At 38.7% G+C, this 26394-nt stretch overlaps 1 protein-coding gene across 1 annotated transcript in view; it reads left to right on the top strand.

The window, feature by feature from the left end:
• Window positions 1-9819: 9819 nt before the first annotated feature.
• The window catches only part of LOC113062239 (teashirt homolog 1-like), a 33894-nt gene continuing 17319 nt past the window's right edge, over window positions 9820-26394 (top strand). Inside the window, exons 1-2 of the mRNA XM_026231950.1 lie at window positions 9820-10238; window positions 11898-12405. Of these exons, the coding sequence (XP_026087735.1) occupies window positions 12366-12405 (40 nt within the window). The 5' untranslated portion in view covers window positions 9820-10238; window positions 11898-12365. The remainder of the gene's footprint in view (window positions 10239-11897; window positions 12406-26394) is intronic.

The raw sequence follows: 26394 nt of genomic DNA, 5'->3' as shown, positions 1-26394 counted from the left end.
AGGCATTCATTTATCTTTGCAGTGGGCCTTGACTGTGGTAATTGTTGTGTGAGGGCAAGTGGTGTTTCTCGAGTAAATCTCTGTCTCTCTCTCTCTCTCTCTCGCTCTCTTTCTCTTTGAGGCATGTAGATTCACTCTTTCCGACATGTGTGCATGCAAGAACCTTAAACTCAAACCTGCAGCACGTCATGTTGAGCACATCAGTCAGAATGGAGCACCAACACAAAATAAATATTTCCAAGTTCAGGACAACAAAGGCTTTGGAAGTCCTAAAGAAAGTATTAATAGTGGCCTTTCATGTTACAGTACACTACAGCTGCTGTTCACGTGTGTGTTTGCAATCTCTTTCTATAGCGCATCTGAAACATTTGTAGTAGTGCGCAGAAAGTATGTTTGCTGCTGTGTTTTCTCTTTATGTAGTATGTATGGCAATTTGTGAGTTTCAGTATATAGTCAAGAACAGCCTACAAAGATTCAATACGGTAACCATCATTTCCAGAACAATGCTATAGTTACCACTACCTACAGTTCTTGTTTTCATATTAACAACTGCTGTCAATTAAAAAGTTTATGGAAAGGTTTCTTACATTATTAAAATGGGAACCTGTGTGAATTTAATATGAATTTACAGTTGTAGCAGCTTTGTTTTTTTATAGATACTTAATAAACAAACATTAAACTTAAAAAAAAATGTAGCGGAAAATGGGAGGTTGGATAATGGTGGATTGTGAAAATTCACTATTTGACACAAAAATGTTATTATTATTATTATTTTTTTAAGACTGAATGTATAAATTAAAATATTTTTCTTTAGAATAATGCACAGTAATGTAAATTATTAAAAGCAAATAAGTACAGATATTATGTTGACATAACATTATACTTTTGTAATTGGGAGGTGTAAGTGACAGACTGTGTTGATATAATGAACAAAGAATTTTTAACATTTTTTTAAATTCACAAATTATCATATTAAGAATGCACTTTCTGCCTGAACACTATCCATATTTCACTGCTGTCACACAACAAATAACATCTTCCCTAACATAACCCATAATCAAAACCCCCATGCGGTCATGATTTTTCATAATCAACCCAAATACTCTGACAATCCCTTTTTGCTTTCCCCAAATTTCCCTCTGAATCTCCCAGTGAGCTTGGAAGAAAGATCTCGGGAGTGTTTTCCACTGCTTGTGCTATTGAGGCTAAACAATTTCACTGCACTAATTGGCCAATGTCAGGCGTGACACTAGGATAAACAAACGCTGCTCTGAAAAACTGAGACAAATGTTGGCTAATTAAACTGATGGGGGAGAGAGAAAAGTTGACAAAAAAAAAAACATTTGAAAAAAGAAAGAAGAAAAATCCCACCCTGTGAGGCAGGCTTCATATTTCCAAATGTCTTTGCTTCTCTATTTAGTCTTTATTTGGCAGACAGAAGAATGAAATAAATGTATGTAGAGGTAAATAAATAAAAGCAGTTGTGTGGCAAAAGTCAAAGCGATTTTGCGATTTTGCGCTTTCGCGTCGTGACCTATGAAAGAGGACAGAACGGTTGTTTTAGTGAAGGACTCAGATCTCCTGTATGATCGCTTCTCTTCATCTCCTTTATTCACTTCTGTCAATTTATTACTCTCTGTCTGGTTTGTGAAATAAACAGCTTGACGACGGACCTTGGCTTTGTTTGCGTTGGACTTTGAGATGCGCTGGCACTCACAGATACATTCTTGTTACCTTCCCTTCGTTTCTAAATCATTCCTCCATCTCTTCTTCCATAATCTCTCATGCTGTCTCTCTCCCTGTCTGAATTCCTGGTTTTACCACCCCGGCTCCTCCATCTCCTACTCTGGAGCGCGTGTCACTGGATGTTTATAGGCTGTTGTTTTCGACGCTGATGACCATTGTCACACAGTGTTTCTATTACCCATCTGCCCTGATGGATGGCCCCTCTCTGCGCTCATGCTGATATGAGTGTCCTTGATCAGCAGAGGAAGAGAGTGGGAGAGAGAGATGGAGGAGGGGGGCCGGCTGAGGTGGGGTTGGCACTACCTGTCCATCCACGGTCTCGGCAGACTGCAAACTTCAGCCATGACACATGTAGATCAGCCCACTTACAGACACGCAGTGACACGCCGGTTGTAAATTGGGCCGCTGCCAGCTGAGGTGGGTGTGGACACAGAGTCCCTTTCACTGGTTAATTGGCAACCAGCAGTCTGCTGAGGACAGAGCCTTCTTCACCGTACAGCTATGTTTAAAAGGATTCTGTGGGACAATGGAGTTGTAACGGGCTAAAGCTTGAATTAAAGACATAAGTTGGCTGTCTCTGTTGTGGTTCTGTGTTTAGCAAACATCTACAGATGTTGCTTTTATTTTAAATACAGATTTCAATGAACAATATTAATTCTTAAAACTAAAAAAAATGACTTAACTTTTGGCAGGGTTTAACAGACAATGGAGTCTGATTCAGGAACAAATGACTCTTACGAACCAGTTCTTTTGATTCTTAGTGATTCGTTATCCCACACTGATTCAGGAGTCTTATAAGCAGGTTATTTTAATGAATCATTCAAAGAGACTCCTGAAATATGTGTGATTTTATGATTTAAAAATTATGTCATTAATAATAAGAAATTATATATATATATATATATATAACATTTATAGGAAATTGTTGTAATGTACAAACTTAAAAGGTTCCCTGTATTTGTTTCGTATGTAAGCAAAAGGGACATTGAGTCTCATGAGTCGGTTGTTTTAATGAATAATTTAAAAAGAAATCCTTAATTATATATCATTTTAGTACTACTAATTTTAGAGTATCTGAAGCTTAACATGAAAAGGCTTGAAAATGTATGGTTAGGATGAGGTCACTTTAAGAAGTGGATTGTGGGCCATATGTGGAGTCGTTTTGAGTGTGTTTCATCTCTGATAAGAGTCATATTAATGATATTCTGTGTGGGACCAATGATAGCAGCGATTTACCTCAGCATTGTCATTTACTGATTGATTATCCCGTGATTTATGTTTTAATATAAACGGGTGGGGGGGTGGGGGGCGCACATAATACAATATCCACAGTTAAAATAACTTAACGAGCTGGAGGGAGGGAAAAAACAATGAAATTTCAAATGGATAGAACAGCTTATCAGTTATGACCCCTCTACACATACGCTCTAAGTGTGCGCGTGTATGTGTACATGAAGAAGAGACAGCGAGAAAGCAGAAGATTGAGAGCGAGTGCGTGTGTTTCCTCTGTAGACAGTAGGCTGATGATGAATTTTTAAACAGATCACACTGATAATTGTATTTCATATCTGTCAGTGACGAGAGGAGACTGGCCACTGAGATGCTATTTATGTCAGCGCACCTCGCTCAGTACAGCCCTCAATAAAACTCAAATCATGAGGGAGATTGTTAAGTCTCCCACAAGAATGATTAAATCGAAGGAAAATTTATGGATGACACTTTATAACAATTAATCAAGAGATGTTGATTAATAAAGTTCTCCTCCTCCTCCTCCTGTCAGGCAGCTGAGGCGTCGTTGTCGTCTGATATGGTTTTGTCGTTCTTTCTGATTAATGCAGCCCAGACAGACACCTCCTCCTTTGCCCACCACACCCCAGCCCGGCGGCCCGACACACTCCAAGCATTTTCTACCTGTTAACCTTGAGAAAAGATCGGAACGAGTGGGGCAACAGAGAGCGAAGGAGATCATGTGGGACTGACTGAAAAAATACAAAATAATAAAAATGGAGATTTTTGAGAATGTCACCCAGCCAACCTTGTCACTGTGATTAGGCCACTGTGATTAATTAGTTTAGTAAGATTGAGCAATTAGGTCAGAATTGTGTGTATATGTGCAGGGACATCATGTACTTTTTAGTGGAAGTGGAAGACTATATATATATATATATATATATATATATATATATATATATATATGTATATATTAATTATTATTATTAGTAAATTTTTATAGACACACATAGTGCGTTATAAATGCAAATTTAGAATATTTATAAAAATTATAAATTAATATAAACATTCAAAATGATTGATATAGTTAAACATGAGTTTCATGAGCCAGTTTTCTTTCAAAAAACCTCAATAAATATAATGACAGATATAGTATAGATGACTAATGAGCTGGTTATAGTTCAAAAAGACTCAAAAGATATATAATGCATATTATATATAGTTTATTGTTTGTAGTACATACTATGTACATCGTATGGATAGTTGTTGTATTAATTAAAATAGTATAAACAATATTAAAATACATAGAAGTACATATTTATCTATTATTACAATGTTACTAATATATTATTGTGTGTGTGTATGTATATATATATATATATATATATATATATATATATATATATATATATATATATATATATATATATATATATATATAACATTTATTTTTTACTTGCCTTTACAGTATATTGCTATCAAATCTGAAGTGCCCTGAATTGGGCATAAAACGTCTGTATATGTGTGTGTATAAATAAAGGAGAATTTCAGTTGACGAGACCTCGAGAAAGAGAAAAATGTAGGAAAACCTCTGGCTTGTGACCTGGCCAGTACTTGTTGAACAAAAAAAGCTCTCATTGAGAAAGATGTGCTTCGTGTGAACGTTTGCAGGGTAGTGTTGGGGTGGAGCAGGTCCGTATACGTCTGATTTGCTGATCTAGTCTTGAGGCTGGCGTCATCGGTCGATGCCGCTGCAGAGACCAGCCAGAGCCAGCCGAGGCTTTTGGGAAGACAGGGACAGCGTTCAGGCTCCTGCCCAGGGTGTGGAGGGACAAAGTAGGGCTGGAAAACCTAGCCTGGTTCAACACCCGGATCAAAGCTAGTGAAACTCTATAGAGTCGTCTGTGTGAATCAAACTATTTCTGGCTGAGAGGGTGAAGGGACGTTCAGTGTGGGAGATGGGGGACTGAAATGGTGCGTACGGAGCCTCCTCAGTGTTACATAAACCAAAAACCCCTATATAAACACCTCCTGACTACTGAATTGTGTTTTGATAGGCAGACATATGTACTAAAATAAACACATATTGCAGGATTTGGCTGCGTTTGCTAGGCAAATTTTTTTGGGTTGTATTTATCATATCATTTTACTAAAACTCTAAAGATAGTTTCCCCCATGTCTTTCTAGTAAAAAAAACATCAATTTGAATGGTCTTGAATAAGCTGTTAACATATAACAGTTTGGCATCGTATGGGATATTTTAGCTTGTCAATGGAGAAAAGAGGAAACATTTCTTGTTGTTCTTATTAATGCTTTTAGATCTTTTATAAAAACAAACACATTTCCACTAAGCGTCAGAAGTAGAGCACTCGGAGCAGCTTTAGGGGGTTGTTTTTCTTTTTGTTGCATCAGTAGTGAGGAGAGATCTCTCTCAAACTGAAACCCCACAGGTTCCGAGATTAACTGAAGCAAAATACAAATAAAAAATCCTATTTTGTTTCTCTTAAAAACCATACATTATCAAAGGTGCCTCATGCATATCTTTGAACTAAAACGGTTACATCTTAATAATTACAGATCAGATGAATAAAGGAACCAAATGTTTCTGTTTTTCATTCCGGAATCGTTCGAAAATTTTCAGCGTTAAAATAAGACCTAACAAACAAATAAATAAAAACCAACAGAACTGCACTACTATATTATTTAATGACAAGATATGGAAAGAGGAGAAATATGCTTAAAAAAAAAAAAGAATATAAATCACGGTGTGTAGCTTTTGTTTTTCTCATTTCATTTCTTTCACTTTTTATAACAAATCATCCGGTTAATAAAACGCTGAGAGTTATTTCCATTAATCCTATATTCTTAAATATAACTCCAAGAGTATATCTGTACCACGTTTTCTGGCCACTCTCTTTCCGAGCTTCTGCGGAAAATGATGTTTTTACAGAACATTTCCCTTTGCAACCAATCAAAGAGGTGCAGTCAGTGGTAATGAAACAGGAAAACATTTCAGCACTCCTCTCTCCTCTTTAATGGCTGAAAAATGCTAATTGGAAGAAGACCGCATGTGTCAAAGAAAACAAAAAGAGGTGGTATGGCAGGCAGCGGGACTCATGTTGGAGGATGGTATTTTGAAATGTGAAATGTGTCACTTAACTCCTGCTGAAACGCACAGGGTTTGGAGGGGAGGATTGAGGAATGGAAGCCCCTCCTGAGCGTAGAGGTGCAGCGGAGCAGGAAGAGACGTTTATGAGGTAATAACCAGACACATTCACACAGAGTATGAAAATCTGCTTAAAGAAACCTGAAAGGTCCAACTACATACTGATCCAGTCGTTCCTGACACGTATCAGTCATTGATTTTCATGTGCATGACTTGTTACATACATACATTCATACATTACATCTGTTTAAATTGTTTTCATTTCAGATCCCTATTTGGATTCTAAAAATGTCCTTTGGTAGCATTTATTCTTTAAAACACTTTAATGCATTTAGCTGTATAGCAATAGGATTTTTCTTAACATTTCAAACTATTTTTAAAAAATTAATCCCTATGTGCCATTTCTGGATTCTCAAGTCAAATAAGTTTTGCGATCAGCATTTAGTGAAAGTACAAAAGTAATGAGTTACGTAAAGCTGTGTGATGGGCCTCCTTCCTCCAGAGAAAGGTGACATTTTAATTACCCTGCCTTATCTGATGGATTTCAAGATTTTCTTCCCTGTAAAAGCCTTCTCTTTATTATTTTTGTATTATATATTCGAAGTTTTTGCCTGTCAGTGACTGAACAAAATTCATTTGACCCAGTAGTTGATTGAAGGTGGAAGTTTTTATATTGCATAGAACAGCTTTCATGTGAGAAGCGTCTCCTGCTTTCATGACAAAAGACAAAATCCCTACGAAGGAATAATTGGGATCAAAAATATTTTTCACTTGAACAACATAAAACTTGCTAACTCGATTTTTTTTTTCTTTTTATACCACCTTTTCATGAAGTAATAAAAAATACATTTCATATATAATTTAAAATGATACCAAAGACACCATAACTTTGTCCACTATCCTTTATTTGCATGATTGTATACATAACAACAGCAAATAAATGAAGCAGCAAATTCTTTCTATATTATTTCAAACACTAAAATTAACAATTATTTAAAGTCAAAATACAATTGTGTAATATGTATTTTATTAATACACTAAAATGTAAAAAAGTTAATTATTAGCAATATAATAAAAATCTCAAGAATAAATAGCAACAACAGCTGATCCATTGATCGAGGCCTATAAGTGTAATACTGTATACATTTTTATGGGTGAATGCAGAGATGTTGTAATATTAGTTTTAATAAAAATAATTGCAGTGGTGGCATGTGAAATGGCTTTGATCGTGATCGCAGACTTAAGGTTACACCGCACAGCCGGTGTGGTGTATTATTACAACTATTTGGGTTGCCCCGTTTAAGTGCAGTTATAATTTTAGCTGTACTGAGGTTAATACCAAATTCTAATAACTATCAATAACCGCATGGCTTCATGTACAATTGTGAACAGTGTGCAGCTTTACAAAAAAAGTTATAATATTCAAATTATTTTAAATACAAGTGTTGCTGACCTCTGACCTGCAATATTGTCCTTTTTGGAGAATGGCAACATCGCCTATAAGACAAGAACAACATTTTGGAAGCACAATCAATACATCTGAGTCAAATGCAATGTTAGAATACTTTTTCACAAGAGTCACAAAGCTATATCTTTAACCCCATGGGGGAGATGTGTTGCTGAAAATGCAGTATCCTGTAATTGGTATTTATCTTGCCTGCTGATTTTGTGAAATGCATAATATATATATATATATATAAAACATGCATATATACATAAAACATTTTTTTTTTGTCAAAAACATTGTCATTGACAGGCTATAGTGTTTCTCTATTCAGAATTACAGCAGTGACAGTATGCTATGTTTTTGTTTATTAACCTTCAGATTTCATCTTACGTTTCTGTGGACACGTATGACGGCATTTTGCCTCGTGTAGCGTGCGAGCAATTTGGATCATAATTTGCTGATGTGATATGACATGCTACATATATATAAAAAACTACTTCAAAGACTATCACCTCAAATCTCCCTGGCTTTTTTAGTTCAAGTCTTGTAACATCCGTGAGAGGTCCTTTAAGCAGACAGCGTAATATTAAGACATGAAGAATTTCCACGACATATAATGTGCATTATAGCATGTCCTGGCATTTTAATGCAAATAGGGCCATCTCAACATCTACAGTAAATAGCCGATCAGATTGAAAAGCGTATAAATCTGAGGGTATTTTTCATAGCATAAGGGAAATGAACCAAATCCAGTTGCTGTCAGTCATTATAAAGTATCCACATATAAAAACTGTGAAAGAGAATTAGTTTAAAACATTATAGAACACCATAAAAAGCATAACGTATATAATCCCTTAGTTTGATGCTGCTCTCTTTAAATACATTAAATTGATAAATTAAAAATTAATATATGTATTACTTATAATAAATGCATGTTGTGGGTGAGGACGTAGATTGAGGGACCCAATTTTTTTATATTTTTTTTTAAATACAATTCACTGATGCTTAAATGCTCTTTTTTTTCAATCATCTCGAATCATTCATTTAATAAGAAACTAAAGAACTTGTGCAGGAAAGACAAACGTGAACATTTCTTCTATTAGAGATTTAACTAGGACTGTAGAGCTGAAAATGGCACAGTTCAGGCTCCACATGAACCTTTCAAAGTGTGTTGGCATTGCATCTCGAGGTTTATGCTTGTGTTTGCGTGGCATACCTTCAAACATGGCATTTTACAAAACAATAAGATGTACTACACCGAATAAGATGATAGGTACACACAAACATTTATATATTATATATGGACAGCCATTCCCAAAACACATAAAACACACACACACAAGCATACACTGACCTGTCGACACTAACTAATGCTCACTACCAAAATTTGCGTTGCCGATGATTTGTGCTGGCACATATTAATAAAATACAAAGTGCATAAATAATGGCTTGTTTAGAAAAAGATGTGACCATTACAATTCTCTTACACATCAATAAAAATACTGTAACTATTTGTATATCTATTCATCTAAAATTATTTCTACAGGATTGTAGCAGATCATCAGCATGCGATGAGCACAGCTGTGGATAATTCACCATGCCAAGACAATCTCGTCTGGGTTTGGTGAACGATAAGAAACCCAGCATGAATTTTTTTTAATGCATGTTTTTTTTGTTTACACTTTACATTACAGTGATAATGTTACAGTTAAATTACTGTTACAAATGAACAATACATATACAATGTGTAATAATTTGGGGGGGATTTGTAAATTCATATTGTTATTGTTGCTGCTTAATATATGTTTCGCACAGACACTGTTATATTTAAGCATTACATTCCTTTTAAGTGCACACTAACACCTTGAAGGAACATCATCACAAAAATCTCAAAAAAAAAAAAAAAAAAAATCTCTAAGGCAATGCCACAAGCTCCAAACAAAAAAGAAGAAGAAAAACAAGTAACTGACTTTAAAGTCTGCTGGGATAGACTTAATAATGCGCAATGATATGAATAACACGAAAAAAAGAAGGAAAAAAAACTGCATTTATTTCTGAAGAATGCAAATTAATTTCAATGGGACAGTTGCACAAGTGAGCAACGGTTTAAGAAAAGTGAAAGAACAGTGAAGAGCTTCCTCAAATGTTTTTGAAGATTTATTTTTTTCACGTTGATAATAATAATACATATACTAATTATTAATAGCAGTGTTATCAAAATTATATGTAATAAAAGTTGAAAATAATTGGATTGCTAGAAAATACACAGAAATCGCACGTTTATTTAAAAAAGAAAAGCTAATTATCATTGTGCTGTCGTCTTTCATCGACACCGAAGAAAATCTGTTGTTTAACAAGCAATAATCTCGGGAAACCGTAGCATTTTAACCCAGTGATCCTCCTGCTCTACAGCGGGAAAAATCTCGGCTTCTTGGAGCCCGATGAGTTTCTGATGGGAGATTGGTGACGTAAGAGCCATCAACAGCGACAGGCTGATCGAGGTAGTCGCGAGGATGGATAGATGGACAGATGTTGGGGCGGAACTTGGACATATTTCCACATTATTATCCCCTACCGACAAGCGTACAGCATAAATGATCAGTTAGATTGCAACTGGCAATAGCTCAAGGATGCGCAGCACCGTCAAAGGTAAGAACATGATTTAAACGTCGCGTGCAGAAATATCAACGCTTTGGCAGCGGTGGTGATGGTGTGTAATATCTTAGCCTGGCTTGTTCGTACATTTACACTACACTAACAAATGTGTACACTCACCGGGATACGATATGCAAGGCGAAGCTCTAGCGTCGGTCCACAAACTGAATGATCCACTGAAATAGGAGCAGAATCCCCGCGTGCCGAGCCACCGCGCGACGAAGAACCTTAAAATCCGTTAGAAACATCAGGCGACCGGAGCGAGCAAAGGCCACCTCAAAAAATCCCTCGTATTTCTCGTGTTCCCCTTCCGAGCGACTTAAAAAACGCACCCACCCACTCGCCGACTTCTAGAAAGAGTGGACATTGCGCCAACGCTGGTATAAAGACAAAAACAAAGTTGAGATTTAAGTCTGATTTTGGGGGGTGTCAGGTTCACCGGTGTCAACAAAGTACTGAAGAGCAGATATGCGGTGGATTTATTATAGGTCTTAACCTAATAGGATCCGAAATGTCTAACACCGTGGACTCGTTATTTAATTTGTGGATGTTTTGCAATCGATGAATAAGTAATGTGTAAGCGTTGTAGAGAGGCTTGTTACGGTCATACTCAACTTGTTCCAGGAGTCCCTCCCCTTCCCGTGCAAAGTGTTCACTTCCTAGTAAGGTGTAACGAATCAATCCGTAACTTCCAACTGTCCTTTTTTTCGGCGATGAAAAAAAAAGGTCGCAAATAATTTCCTTTAAGCGTTTGAGTGCGTGGAATAGTTCGCGGGGTTGTTCGCCCCGGCAAACGTGCGCGAGACATAAACAAAACTGGCAAAAAAGGGGTGAAAGGATCAATAAATGTTAAATGCATGGAAATAAAATGAAATGTTTACAGCGGACTGCCCCTCCTCTATGCGTTTGAATGTTTGCGCGTGACGTGAAACTTATTTTATTTTCAAGATGACGAACTGGAAGAACAGTAGGCTAGTACAACCATAGTACATTTTTAATACCACTGTCTTGTTGTTGTTGATGTTTTAATAAAACCGCATCCTGAGTATATTCATGTGAATGGACAACATCCAAACAAGTGATGTATTCTCCAAAAAGGCAGTTCGTTGTCTTTCAAACGCTCCTGTTTTGTGGGGAGGGAGAAAACAGAACAATTAAAAAGATTGACAGGTGGGTTTTCACTGTCAGAGTGACGCTCCGGAGGGGTGGAGTAAAGAGAGGCAGGAAAGGCAACTCGATGTGTCTGTCTATCAGTTGAGACTGTCTGAACCGCTCACGCATCCTGAACGCGCGATACATGTTTCAGCGTAGAGCCGCGAGACCAAGAACGCCGTTTCACTCCCTCGAGTTTTCTTTCCTTTTTTTGTTGAAGAGTAATTAGTTCACGTTCGTTGCGAGATAGTGTTTTTTGTTTATATATCGCTCTGTAGTAAACGCGTCACGCTCGCCCGAATCAACTGTCCACATGTTTCCCTGAGCGTGGACGGACAGTGTGTTTGGTGAATATCGTGGAGGAGCACGAGCAGAGACTCTCAACTGCGCGCGTGGGGAATTTCTAGTCCGTTGAAAATGCGCACTGAGCTCGAGCTCAGTGACTGACATTAACTGTCTCCTGTCTGCCTGTCTCTTCCCTTGGTTTTGTACCATTTTTAGGCTTTTCACCGAACGAGAGGACGGAAATACAGCTGGACGGGCTCTCCATGACTGGAAGTTTCTTCCGTTTTGCTACAAACTATTGCCATAATCTAAGGAAAACCTAAGGAAGCCTTTTTTTTTTCTTTTTTTTCCCCTGCACCGTTAGACATGGACGGGAGATATTTCTATGCTCTTGGTAATCATGCTATGACTTAGAATTATTTAAGGTGTCGGCCAGATACACCTCCTTTTGTGTTTACAGACGTCTTAAGTCTGTAAAAACATCAACCCCTTGACCCCTCTTAGACTTCGCATCGGCTCAAAAGTGACTTTAAAGAGGTGGAATAAAAAAAAAAGACTGAAGAAAAGAGGAGCGCGTTAATACATGTTTTATTACATCTTTTTTTTTTTTTAATTAATTCTTTCCCCTCCGTCACTGGCATTTTGATTCTGTATGAGAAGTCAAGTGGAGGGGACGACGACAGTATGCCGCGGAGAAAGCAGCAAGCGCCGAGGCGCTCTTCAGGTAAGCGGTGCATGCATGGTTTGTTTACTAATAATAGTGCATAGGGAGGTATTGCTTGCACTTCATTATAGTGTTGTTTGAAATGCTTAATCTAAATATTACATGCAGTTTTTAGACTCTTTTTTTTTTTTTTACTTAAAAGCATGTCAGAACAAATGTAAGCCTACTTTCCTTAAGAATGCATTCGATTTGCTTTAAAAAAAAAAAAAAAACTTGAGTAGAACGCGTGAGTAACTTTTTTTTTGAAGTTGTGCCAGATTAAAACTTATTACTCCACCGTGGCCTATATAGTCGATTGAAAATGTAGTTTCAAAGTGCTCCAGTTCGTCTGTTTAGACGCGGATTGCCATTCTTGATTTGATGCTTGATTGATCGCCTGTCATGTGGCCGCCTTTGATCTATTCATTCCTGATAAACATCAGTAAATCATTCACCATGGAAACACGCATGCGCCGTTGGGCCGCAGCCACTCAAAGGACAACTTTTGCCCCCGTCGTGCGGGAAAACAGAAAGAAAGAAGTTTTCGGCAGGGTTATACTATTTTTTTCCCCCTCATTCAAAGAGAGGGAGAGAAAAGGGTGATAAGGGATTGCTGGGGCGTGTCGAGAGCACAAAATGTAGCAGAGAGAACATTTCTTCCCTTCACTGAGCAAGGCCTGTGTACTAAGATCTGTTTTCCTCTCAGTTCAATTTATTCATGCGAAAGGTACCTGTGCTCTTTGATGTTACAAAAGAGAGCTGGTTTCAGTTTTTAATTAATCTTCCATGAAGAGCAAGAGAGCGAACCTCTGATTTGTGATAATAAACTTGGATTTGTTTTGGGGTGATTAAACACAAAATAGCCATATATTTTAAACCATTTTTGTTGTATTGTACTAAGGGAGTTCTTACCTAGTCCCTTTGGCTTTCTTTTTTCTGCATTTTTTTATTCCCCTAGTTTTATTTAATCTCTGTGACTAACAGGTCCATTCTCTCCCGAATGAAGGCTCTCTTTCAAGTTCAAGCGTCAGCAGAGTTACAGACCTGCAGAATTAGGCCCCGGTATTTGACTGATGAGGGAACAACCGACATACCAGACAATCTGCTAACACTTAGAACTGTGATACATAGTTGAGGTTTCATTCCTTTGCACTGAAAAACATTTATTATTCCTTTATTTTACATTTACCTTTCTGTTCAGCAGGGGGAAGTGGTGTTTTGAAGGGATTATGTCGTCTCCCAGGCTGTATGGTGAGACTGACATGGGGAGTTCGAAAGCTCACAGAGGTGAGATGGCGCCTGGTAATCTGACCTGGCAGCTCCTCCACAAAAACAAGCCATCAGCCCCCTCCACCTCAGCTGAATATTGATTTAATTTTCTCTGTTCTGACAGGCATGTTCATCATTTGCTTTAATGGTCATTCAAAAGTTGGCAGGCACATTGTTTCCGTTTTTCCCAGAGCCTGACACTTTCCCCTCTCCATCAAAATAAAAATGTTAGGAATTATTGATTGAGGGAATAAAAAGAAAAACCGCTTAACTTGACAAGGTGATTTGTTTTTACTAAAACTTCTTCCAAATCATTCAAGCTGCCTTAGAATTTTTTTTTATTTTTATGTTGCACTCTGCGTTAAAAGCACTTTACCATTGCTCCAGCGCTTCACTCTTCCGTTATGCTCCACCTCTTTTAACGGATGACTTTGCCTCGATCTGGTTGCTATCATTGCCATTGTTTGCTCTGGGTGATTTACATGCGTCGGCTGTGGGCTCAGGTCGTTTTGGTGCAGTGGGATCGGAGTGGCCCTCTCTGTGTTGGGCTGCTGCAGTCATTTGTATTTATTTGCTGGCTTTTCTCTGAAATAGACACAGGCCTCCCACATAGAGCACAGACTGTGTCTGTGAGTTTCAGGTCTAGCAGAGAGGAGCCAGGGGAGGACTCGGCAATGAATGTGCTATCTCTCCGCTGCTCCAGGTTTCATTTGGTTTTGTGTTTTAACGACCTCCCACACAGATAGAGACACGCTCAGTTCATGTCCATTCCACGCACCTCTGTCCTCTGGAAAGCCGGGACATAAACACTGCCATGAGGTGGTTTGCAGTGTTTTTTTCCTGTTATTACTTTAACTTCTTTATATATATATATATATATATATATATATATATATATATATATATATATATATATACACACACACACACACACACACACACACACACACATATATAAATAGCTAAACACAAAAACACTTGAAAGAAAATAAAACGTGAGGAGTGGGAACCAGCACAGGGAGTCATTAAAACGCATCCTGTCCTCAGCACCAGAGGCTTCTTAATTATCCGACTTAAAGGTAAAGGTTCCTCTGCTGGCTTCATTAGGGAGGAACCCTAATTATCTGAGCTCCTGATGGATTTGTGACAGGCTCTACCGATTAAAGCTGACAAATTCAGCGAAGTGTCAGGTCTGCAGCTGCCTTGATGTAATCAAGTTGATATTATACAGTCCCTTTAGCCTGTAGTGCTGAATTAACTCAATTTTCTGGTGCAGGTGACAAATGGACTTTGCTACCTGACTAATCACGTCACCGTGGCAATGCTGCCTAATGACCTCGGTAATCCAGGCTCTTAACCGCACCGCTGGGCCCAGAAAGCATTTGAGGCAACCAATCAGAACAGCCCCTGCGTTAGCCAATCGAGACTGGCGCTCGGCAAACACAACATCATTCTGTCTCAGTGCTGATGGACGTACCGCTGTTCTGTGTCATTGGTCGCACTGCCGTTTGAGCTCTGAGTGTACAAACACACCATGCTCCTGCTGACAATAATCGCACTACCACGCTTTCGAAATCTGAAAATACTGTCAGAATTTGAGTGCTGTTGCGTGGCTCGCTTTGCTTAAGTCTTTCAGTGCAGTGTTGCATACAAATCAGCCAGCTTTGAATTTACAGATTATTTCTTGTGCAGGGCTGTTAACAGCTCAATTGTGATTTCTGTTTTTGTAGCAAGAGTATGAGGTTAATCCCTTTTATTCTTTTAAACAGATTTATTATATTGCATTAAAGATGTGGAGGTTTTGTTGTAGTTTGTTAAAAAAGCGTGGTGCCTCTTGTCTTTATATTCATTCTCATATCAGGTGAGAAATGTGAAATATCCTGAATTATCTTTTCTCATTTTGGGATGTATTTGTATTAAGAGATAGGCGTTGATGCCCATCATTTGTTTTGTGTGTACGGCACAAATAATAGAAATAAATCTGTAGGGGTACATTTAGATGACATTTAGATTACATTTAGTTTTGTCTGTTGTGCTTTCTTTATGCCTTTTTTCATGCGGGCAAAAGACGTAAAAATGCAGCATGACATCTTGGCTCACCTTGGGTTGGCTTCTCTGGAGGGTAGACATGAGAGAGGATGAGTCATTAACAGTTGACATTGACCCATTTAGTCAATATTCATGTTGGGACCCACCACTTACAACTAATAGTTTAATTTGCATTTGGGGATCAAGCCAGTGGCCTATAGGAAATCAAAGCGTGTCCAGTTATTCTGAGTCCTGAGTTTGCCGTTCCCCTTGTCCGAGATCGTAGAGGTTGAGTTTGATTAATGAAGATCGATGACAGGTTTTGTGGTAAGAGTGGATCAAAATTAAAATATGTTGGGACTTTGCATGAGCCAAGTGCGATGGTACACAGTCTGCGGTAAACAGTGCTTTGTGTGTGGTTTTAATGAGCTTAGCCACATTTGGGAGTTATCTGGTTTCCGCAAGTTTAGTACAGTCTAAAATTAAGAATACTTCCAGACGTGTGTTTGTGCGTGAAAAAAAGCGAGTGTGTCTGCTGATAGATGCTGAAAAACGAGAGCACAGAGGACCACAAAAAGCTAGCGTGGCACCAGAGGAGGTTTGGATTAGAAGTACTGAAGCATTATGGGAACTCCAAACTATCAAAAGGGCCAGCTGTATTCTCTCTCTCTCTCTCTCTCTCTCTCTCTCTCTCTCCTCATCCTGTCTGTTTTGATCCCCCAAGTTTCATTTCTCCGCTAATTTAGTCCACAGCGAGTCCGTAAGATGAGGGGGGACAAAAGAGAGAAAAGCTTAAGTCATGACCCAGCAACGGGAGTCTCCAAGCTAGAGGAGTACACGGAGGTCAACGTGTACCCAGGGGATCCCGTGTCTGCCTTCTCTCTGTCCTGCCCTGAACTCATCTGTTGCTGCCTACCCTTGCTTTTTTCCCTGGCTCACAGGAAGGATGGTGTGTTTTTAAAGGTTCGGCAGAGTTTTCTCATCCCAGTATGCCTTTTCCTCATGGTGTGCCTTATACATCCTCATCAGATAAAACACAAACAGCTTGGCCAACAGATCTGTGCTGATGTTTACAACGGGCCAGCAGGAGATTGAGCTTTGATGCTTGTGTTGAAGGATCTGAGGAGTGTGTGGCGTCGCGAACAGGATGATGCTGTTTGTGACAGTATCTGATTAGTTGTGTATTTTTATAGATGGCTTAGTTATTGTGATATTTCAATGGTTGACATCATTTTATCAAGAACGGCCTGGTGTACTAAGGATCAAGCCTTGCGGACATACATTCATATTTAGCAACATTCATTTTGACAGCATGAAACGAAAGGAAGCTCTTTGATGATGTTAAGTAAACACCCATGAAGCCCCCTCAAACTCGGGAAAGTCACGTCCTGGGACTCACTGTTCCTCCTCCCAACAACCACTGTATCCTCCACTCAAAATATCCTGCCTGTCTGAACACAAAAGACCAGCTAAAGACAGATGAAAGAGAGAAAGCACACTTTGTAGTTTCGTCTGCTGGTCCCTTTGCCTTATTTTCGTAAACCAAAGTTGTACATTGTTTGAGGTCATAAGAAAAAGTACTGTCTATGCCGCACAAAACTGCAAAAATATTGACTGTTTTCAAACACGTTTTTAAAATGCTTCCCCTTCTGTCATTGGCCAGAAAAAAGAAAAAAAATCCAGCCTCCCATCGTTTGTTTGGGCTATTCGGGATGTTTAAACCGTACTGGGTCTCATCCACTAATAATTGCATTTTAAATAATTCCATTTTAACATTCTTTTAAATTTGTACTCATAGGAGAAGTTCCCAAATAAATTTTTTGCCTAGATATTATGAAAATTAAAAAAAAAATGTACAAAAGTTAACTGGTGAACCAAAAATGTTTAAATGCAGATTTTATGCACATTTGATGAATTAGACCCAGTGTTATGATAGCTTATTTGCTCTGAATATGAAACTTGTGTATGCCATTTTTATATTAGATAATGACACGTTCAACTCCAAGAAAGGGCCTCGGGAACAAGATTGTGAATCTGAGGGTTTTGTGAGAAAGCAGAGATGTTCAAAAATGCAGAAAGTAAGGGGAAAGAAGGAAGAAGTGAAAAACAAATGAAGGAAGTGAGCGATAGAAGAAAGGAGTGGTGCTCAGAAAGGTATTAGAGCTGACAGATGAAGAGGAGTGGGGAGAAATTCTCCCGCAGCAGCTGGGACTGCAGTCATTATCCTGACAGGTGTCAATTAAGAATTACTGCCTGCCTCAGTCCTCTGCGCAGCCCAGCTGTCTGCGCAGCAAAGAAATAACACTTTACCCTTGTCACTTTGTTAGTTCGTAGCCATAGCCTCCGAAAATGAGTCGCCCCAACACTAATCGATAACCAGTGTATTAGCAATTATTTTGCACATTGATTTACGAGGGCCAACGACTTCTTCTGTGCTGTTATTAGCCCTTGATTAGATCTGCCCGCGCACACACACATTTACACACACATTCATAGCATGCTGCCCTGTTGCCAGGTGGATATATGTTTCCTGCGAGGCCCTGAGGTCTAGAACAATCTTAGTGCACAGTCTTAGTGGCCCTGTTGGGCCTTCCATCACCCGTGGCCGTTACAGAGACAGGCCCCTGTTAAGCCCCCACATGCACCCACACACACACAAACATGTACAACACCTCTGTGTGGGTTGAAATACAGCCTCATTTCAGGCTGGCCCAGGATAAACGCTGATAGAGTTTGAGTATGTGTGTGTGAGAGAGGGGCTTGTAAAAGGCAAGAGTATTAGTGTGGTGTCGTGGTCCGTTTCAGCTAAATGAATGGCCCTTTGCTGTAGAAGGTGCTCCTGGTTACCGAGAGTTATGGTTGACCAGATAGGGGGCTTCTGGGTAATGTCTGTGTGAAGGAGTGCTGATCCTTTGTTACACTTATTTTCATGCCTGCGGTTATTTAATACTCAACTTTAAGGCCGTCGTCAAGAACTTTGTTGGTGTCTTTATGGCTCTGTAACAAGTTTGATGGTGCGAGATCTAAATTTTGGGATTTATTTGTTGTAAAAGAGCTAGTTCACCCATAAAAAAAGATTCTGTCATAATTTACTCTCCCTTGGGTCGTTCTAAACAACTTCTGTAGATACTAAAACGAGAAAGTTGTGTCCATACAGTTACAAAGAACAAGAGCTAAAGCTTTCAAACTTCTAATTGATATAATACCATTCGAAAATGTATTCTGCAAGGATGCATTAAAATGATCAGAAGTGATAGTAAAACATTTATGATGTGACACTGAAGACTGGATTAATGGCTGCTGAAAATTCAGCTTTGCCATCACATGAATAAATCATGTTTTAAAATGTATGAAAACAAAATAATTATAGTTTTACTGCATTTTGATCGAATAAATGCAAGCCCTGGAGAGCATGAGACTTCAAACAGATTTCAAAAACATAAAAAAAATCTTCTCAGTCCTGACTTTATATTAATGTGTGCATGTATATTTTTAAATGTATAAGCTTCAGTCATCATTTATTGTAATTAAATAGAAAAGTTTGACCAGCACAGTATTCAAACCTTAATTTTTGTTTCATAGAAGAAAGTAAGTCATACTGCTTTGAAATGAAATTTGAGGTGAGTAAATTACATTACAGGTGATTAAATGATGGCAGAATTTTATTTTTTGGTGAACTATGGCTGTAAATATTGTACTTTCACAATGAGGTAACTAGGTTATAATGTCTCCCAAGTCTGAAATCGTCCTCTCACCCTTACATAGTGGTGGATTGTTCTTTATACTTGAGAGTGGGATTCGTGGTTGCTCGAGTGTGACCTTTGACCTACAGGAACTAAAAAGAGAACCTAATCCCTGGGTCCCCCTGATGTGGCAATGTAAGAATGGAGATCCCTTTCCCTCCACTCTTGATCAGAGGCGTTACGATTCTCCTCTATGAGCGCTAAGCCAGTGGACACACAATGAGTGGATAAAGATAAGCCTCCAGCTTGTGTTGACACTCTCATTGAGCCCCATAATGCACTGCTCCGGATCGCTCTCATAAAGACCAGGCTCCTCTTTTTACAAGGCGTCTTTGAACGGTCGCACAAAATGCCTCGATTTTCTGTGTTTTTATCCTGACACTTTCATTGCTCGTTTTTCATGTGATGTTTAAGACCGCAGTTGTAGTCCATCACCCCTAAAGCTAGGTAAAGAGCTACGTGTCACCCCCATCTCCTGCTGAGGGTCACTTTTATTAGCTTCATTGATAAAAGCCTGCCTGTACACACAGACAATAGCTGGTGGATCTTGGCTGTATTTTTATTTTATTTTTCTTCTGGATTAAGAAGTGTTTTATTTAACTGATAGGATGTTATCCTTTTTTTTTATTGTCCCCAGTTTTATGGTGCTGATAAGGCATCTGGGGAAAGTGTAGCCTATAGGAAATCGGTACAGTTTCTTTTGAAGAGGACAGCTGGTAGGATGGTTCCTTGTCTCACTATATATCCTCACTGTATACACTTTCCAATCTTTGATTTGTATATTAACGCAAAATATTAATCTCTAACTTACATATTTCAGAGTTAATATCAGTTTTAAAATTACTAATGTGACTAAAATAACATCTGGTTTTCACTTCATTCATGCACAGAAGCCCTGAGGAACATGAACTGTATTCAAATCTTCCTCATATCTGTTAAAAGATAGGCGAACATGTCGTGACTAGACTCCCAGACTAAACTTTATAGGTATTAACAGTGATTTGGACACAATCACATTCAAATGCCAAATGCCACATGTTTTGAGAGGCCCAAAGCTCATTTTGAGACGGACTCGTCCAGACAGTGTCAATCATAGTGCTAAGCCTTTGCTCTGAATCTTCTGTCTGAGAAACCAGCGGGGGGTGTCCTCTCCAAATCTGCTCCCACCTCCCCTCCCCTTCCTGTTTTTGCCCTCTTTTCCAGTGGCCACCCCTTTTTAAAAAAAGCCATATGCCTCCCAATTAGACTTCAGCGTGTGCACACATACACATACGCCAAGACTATGACATAAATGAGGATCACCTATTAACCTTGTCCAGCTGACTGGACAACTTTAACCGAGGGACGCATCATTGATCATTGAATTGTTCTCTTCGGCTTTTGAAGTCTGTGAGCTTGAGAACTTGAGATGAACAGATGTGCTTTAAAGAAGAAAAGTCAGGTGACTCAAAACGAGGAACGCAAACATTTACTCTTCCATTAACAGATCTGGGCTTTATAAAAGCAAGACAAACTATTTAGGGAAGAATTAAATCAACAATAGAGGTTCTAGACCTTAGTACAGATTGAAAGTCTTGACATGTCAGGTCAGAAAGTCAGTATCTCAGGCCTAAACTGGTTCTAAACCAAAACATTGTGATGTGTCAATCATATTTGATAAAAACATAAGGAATGTGCCAGGGAATTTTTTTTTTTTTTGACCGACAATAGGAGACAAGCAGTTTCAGTGTTCTGCTGAAATGTAGAGTTGACGTATCGGTGTGTTTTTGCATATATGTGTGTGTGTGTAGATCTTCACTAGCACACCGTCTCCATGTTAAATTGGTTATGGCAGCGCAATCCAGCCCTACTTAGAGCCGTCAGAGCAACCGCTGTGTGACGAGCCTCAGCGAGGACGTGTCATAAATACTGAGGTGTCGTTTCTTTCATGTAAATATACCTCTTTTTCAAGTATCGTCCATCAATACTGCACATGGGGGGAGATATCTAGCTGCTGCACAAAGTGTGTTCTCTGGAAAACTGCAGCAGCTCCTATTAGGCCTGGTTTTGTCTGGGAGTAAAATAAACACTTTTAGAAAAAAAGAAAAACAAGGGGGCATATATAAGGTGTTTTTTATTGTTATTTTTTTCTTTCTTTGCTTAGGCATTCCCCTCCACCACTAACCTTTGTTTTATTGTGCCCCAAAATGTTTTATTTAGTTTTCCATGACCATTTTCCACTCTGTCTCAGATCCAGAGAATTAAAGGTAACATAAACATATATACATAAAGCTAGTGTCAGCTGAGAAAATAGTTTTAGTTATTGGTTTTTTTTTAAACAGATACAGACAATTTTTATTTATATTACATGCACTGAAGAACTGTTCATACTACTAAAAATAATTTTGAATTCCTGGTATTGCTTCTGTACATTTTAAGATTTAAACTACTGTTCACAAGTTTGTGGTCTGAAAGATTTTTTTTTTTTTTTTTTTTTTATGTTTTAAAAGAATTATCTTATGCACACCAAGTCTTAATTTGTTAATGGAAAATTATGGATAATTTAATTTGACACTTATTATTGTGGAATAAAATGTTTAAATTATTGTTTTCACTTATAATATTTGAAAATTCCATTTATTCCTTTGATGGGAAAACACATTATAAATGTCTTTGCTGTCACTTCTAAATTTAATGCACCCTTGCTGAATAAAATAAATCAATAACTCTTGCTTGACCTGTTGTGATCGTCTAACCTCTTTTAAAATTTTTCACTTTCAGTTATCAGGACGGGCCAAGCTGCTAAATTGTTATTACAGCAACAGACAGCATCATATCAATGGTTGACATATCCATGATGATTTCTGAATGAACCATTTTTTTCTTAGGCTCCATTTACACTAGTGTGTTTTCATTTTAAAACAGTGTTTTAGAAAGAAAACGATCATAGTCTACACTGGCGTGTCCGCTGCGTTTCAGAAACAATCTCCGTTTACACTACACAACCTAAAACGCATGTCACGTGACCATTCATGTAGGTACAGCCATAGATATGAATAGGCAGATTCCCTATGATTTAAATTGCGGACGCGTCTAAGTACTTGACAACAGTGTGCATGATGTTATTGTTTACACAGTCATCAAGGATACGCAGAGCGAATGTGGGCAGCCACGCCATCATTTTCAAAAGTCTCAGTTTTGGTCCGTTTACACTGAAACGCAACCCCAGAGCTTTCAAACTAAATGGGGTCTGCAGCATTTTCAAAAGTCTCCGTTTTCGAGGGTCGAAAACACCGGAGTAGTGTAAATGATAGTCGTACCCGTAGCAAACGTTATGGGTTTAAAAAAAAAATGCACTAGTGTAAACAGGGCCTCAGTTTCTAGAATTAATGTTGCGTGGACCTGCAAGTTAGTTGGAGTTTGTCTGTATAGCATACATTATACAAACTAGGAAAATTCAAGCTTTCCTTGATATGCTCGTTTAAAATCACTGTACCTTGAAGGATTTGGCATTTACTGCCAGACAGTGAGGAACCAGAGCCACTTTGCAGGTTCAGTGTGACGTTTCCAGCCATTTGCCTTCGAAATGGTGGTGATTTGAAGTTTAAGTGAATAGTGGCTCTCAAGCCAAATGTTTGGACACTGTTGTGGGACAGACAGTGCAAGGAGGAGGGGCCAGCAGTCTAAAACCCATCATTCATTGGTTAATGATACTCTCCTCTCATTTAGTCTCTCCACTCATCCATTCCCTCCTTCTTTTAACCCTTCACAAATCAGACGCGGGGTCATCCACAGTTCACGACCCCCAGGTGGTGAGGAAAGCACTACCACGCCCTGGAGGGTCCGTTTGATAGTGTGTGTCTGTGTGTATGTTTTTCCTAAACTGTTGTCCAGGTGCCGATTTCTCCACAACTTCATCGCCACTGCTCTGTTTTTTGTCTCACCGCCTGTTTGTCTGGTGTCAGTCTCACGGCTTGTGCGCGCGAGGTGTTTTTTGAACCCGGTGGCAGATTTATTGCCTTGGAGCTGTTATTGCGGTGTAAGAGCTGAAAAGTGTCTTTCTGTTCCTGTCACTAAAGTATGTCAGATGTTTTTCCTTCGTCGTTTTAAGGTGTCTGTTGATTGTAACCCACTGGCTGTATAAAGTTCAGGATTGCAGATGAAGACATGTAAAGCATTTGCCTCGTGTATGTTTGCTGTTTGTATTAGGATTTAAACATGCGACAATCAAAGTTCTGCATAAGCCCCGCCTCTTGTGTTTGTTAGTTGTATTTTTTGACTAATTTGCGTTCAGCTACCAATAAGAGTATAATACATTTTACCATGGTTAAAACCATTTTAAATCCCGACCACATCAGCGCTGCAAATGTGAAAATTGTCATCAAATTCCGTTTTTGGTCTTGCAAAAATATTAGTCTGCACAAACAATTTTTTGTGTGGCTCACTGACGTCCATCCTTGAGCTTTTCCTGCAAACTGTCAACTAACTAAATGCAAAATGAAAACCTCCCTCCCTCCTGCACTCCCCCTCTCTCTCTCTCTCTCTCTCTCTTCCCTTCCACAGTATCCTCTTTTCTCACACTACATTTAGGTCACAGCTGTAAAGACAATGAGGCTGATTTGAGTATTTCTCTAGTACTTCCTCTGATGTTTGGTTTTTGTCTGCAAATAGACATGTTTCTTCAAAGTAGAGATTGGTAGTTTCTCAGTAGTGATAATGTGTCTGTTCGTTTCCTATCAGGTAAAGAGAAACCCCAGAACTGTAGAATTAAAGCCTTTTACCCATAATCCATCAGACATGGGTTTGTTATTCCCTCACTGCAAACCTTAAATCAATCTGCAAATTCAGTTTTGTATCCCTGCTCATAAAAGACTCTCATTTCGCTTTAAAAAAAATGAAGAGAAAAGAATGGGAGAAGAAAAAGCAGCCGTGTAGGAAAGCAGGGACCTTATATAAAGGGCATGGTCTGCGTCCATGCCAGAAAAGCCTGATTTCCTTTTGCAGTGCGGCCATACATCAGAGGCCCTCCCAGCTGGACTGTCACACTCTGACAGAATGACATGTGTCATTTATCAAAGGGGCCAGAGCTTGGGAAAACTCGTATGACAAAGCCTGGGAGAGTTCATTCCCCCTTATCCACGACACACACACATATAATCCATCTCTCTCGTTCTTTCACTCTCTCACACACACAATTCCCTCCCACCTATTCACTGTCCTGTTGCCAAAAAATGAGTCTGTAATATTTCTGTCATCTACACACCAACTTGCTGTTCTTTTCCTCTTTCTCTCTTTCACTTTCTTTCAAAGTTTTCACTGTGTGTTCTTCTCAAAAGCTGTTTTGCAGTAGCAACCCTTCATCCGCATAATTCCAGCGTTAATTACAGAATCGTGTGCATTTAAAGTGATTAAACCCTGTGTAATGAAGCTGAAGATCTCAGATATCCTATATTGCGCGAACGTTCTGCTGGAATCCATTCGTCATCTCAAGCAAACTTCATTCTTAAGTCTACTTACACCAGCTGAGCGAGAGCGGGAAGGAGAGGGGTCAAATATAGTTCACACCGCTGTGTACTACTCTACAGGGCACATTCACCCATCACTCAAAATGTGCTTTCTGTCTCTCACTCTGAGGGGTGGGAATAGATGAATTCCACAGGCTCTGAGCTCTAAGTTCCAGCGCTGCGTGGCTGACCTTCGACCCCTTAAATGAACTCTGAATATGTGGAGTGTAATGATCCTCGCGCTGTAAACATTTAATGATGCAGTGACTGTCATGGGAATCTTCACAGTCCCCACCCAGAGAGAATGTCAAAGAGAAGATCCTGTTTGTGAGTTTAAGTTTATGTAGTATGACTTTTTGTTTGCTTTAAGCATGAATCTTTGTGTACCAATCTTTGTTCTGAATTAGTCAAACATCTTAACAACAAAGTGTTTGAGTCATGGCTATTGGCAATTTGAGCTACAATGCTTATGTAGGTGATAAATTAATTATCACTAATTTTCTATTAATTTATGAAGTCAAATCTGGCTCAGTTTCAGTACGAATCCTCTGCTCTGAGAAGCGATTCATGCTCTTATCAAAACTTTGAGTGTGAATCTTTTGCTCAGAGTACAAATCTTATACATTGAGCCATGTTTTCTTTATGTGATGTTGAATCTAGCTTGTTCTCAGAACAAATCTTCTGCTCTGTGCTTTGAGCAAAGATTCAAGATTGGAGGAAAAGATTTCTTCGTGGAGTACCAGTCTACTTCTCTAATTATGAATCTTCTTCTTTGAGTCAAATCTAGCTCGCTCTCAGTATATGAATCGTCTGCTTGGAGAAAACTATGTGAGCTCAAAGCATTAATCTTTGTATGAGTCTTCGAACAAATCTTTGCTCTGAGCATGAGTTTTTGTGCAAGTCTTTGTTCTAAATCAGACACATAACATCTTTATTAAATGTAAACATCAATTTAAAAAAAAGCGTTAAAGTTGGCAAGTGAAAATAAAAGTTGCATGGCAAATGTAGGCTTATGTAAATGATATGAAGTTGAATTTGGCTCACTCTTAGTTCAGATTTTCTGCTCTGAGCAGTGAATCTTTGGCTTGGAGAACAAATCTGTTGATACATTGAGCCATGCCACTTATTTCTGTGATTCAGTGTCGAATCTGGTTCGCTCATAGTATTAATCTTTTGCTCTGAACAAATTTGTTTCCTCCGAGCAAAAGATTCATACTCAGATTGCCAGTCTTATGCTCGGAGTATGAATCTTCTGCTTTGAATGTGAATCTGTCGGTCAGATCAAATCTTTTACATTATACATTAAGCCATAGGGTGAAAACTAATGTGTCTGATGCCATTCCCCCTTTCTTCTCCACATCCATCCCGAGGACGAATCTTCATTCCAAGTACGAATTAGTTAGAACTAATTAGTTCGTCCAAATACTTCATTCACAGGCCATTTTGTTGAGCTCTTTTCCGCAGGATATGAAAATTATGAATAAAAA

This window comes from Carassius auratus, chromosome 44, assembly GCF_003368295.1.
Source record: "Carassius auratus strain Wakin chromosome 44, ASM336829v1, whole genome shotgun sequence".
Taxonomy (NCBI): Eukaryota; Metazoa; Chordata; class Actinopteri; order Cypriniformes; family Cyprinidae; genus Carassius; species Carassius auratus.
This window is presented reverse-complemented; position numbering and strand designations above follow the sequence as displayed.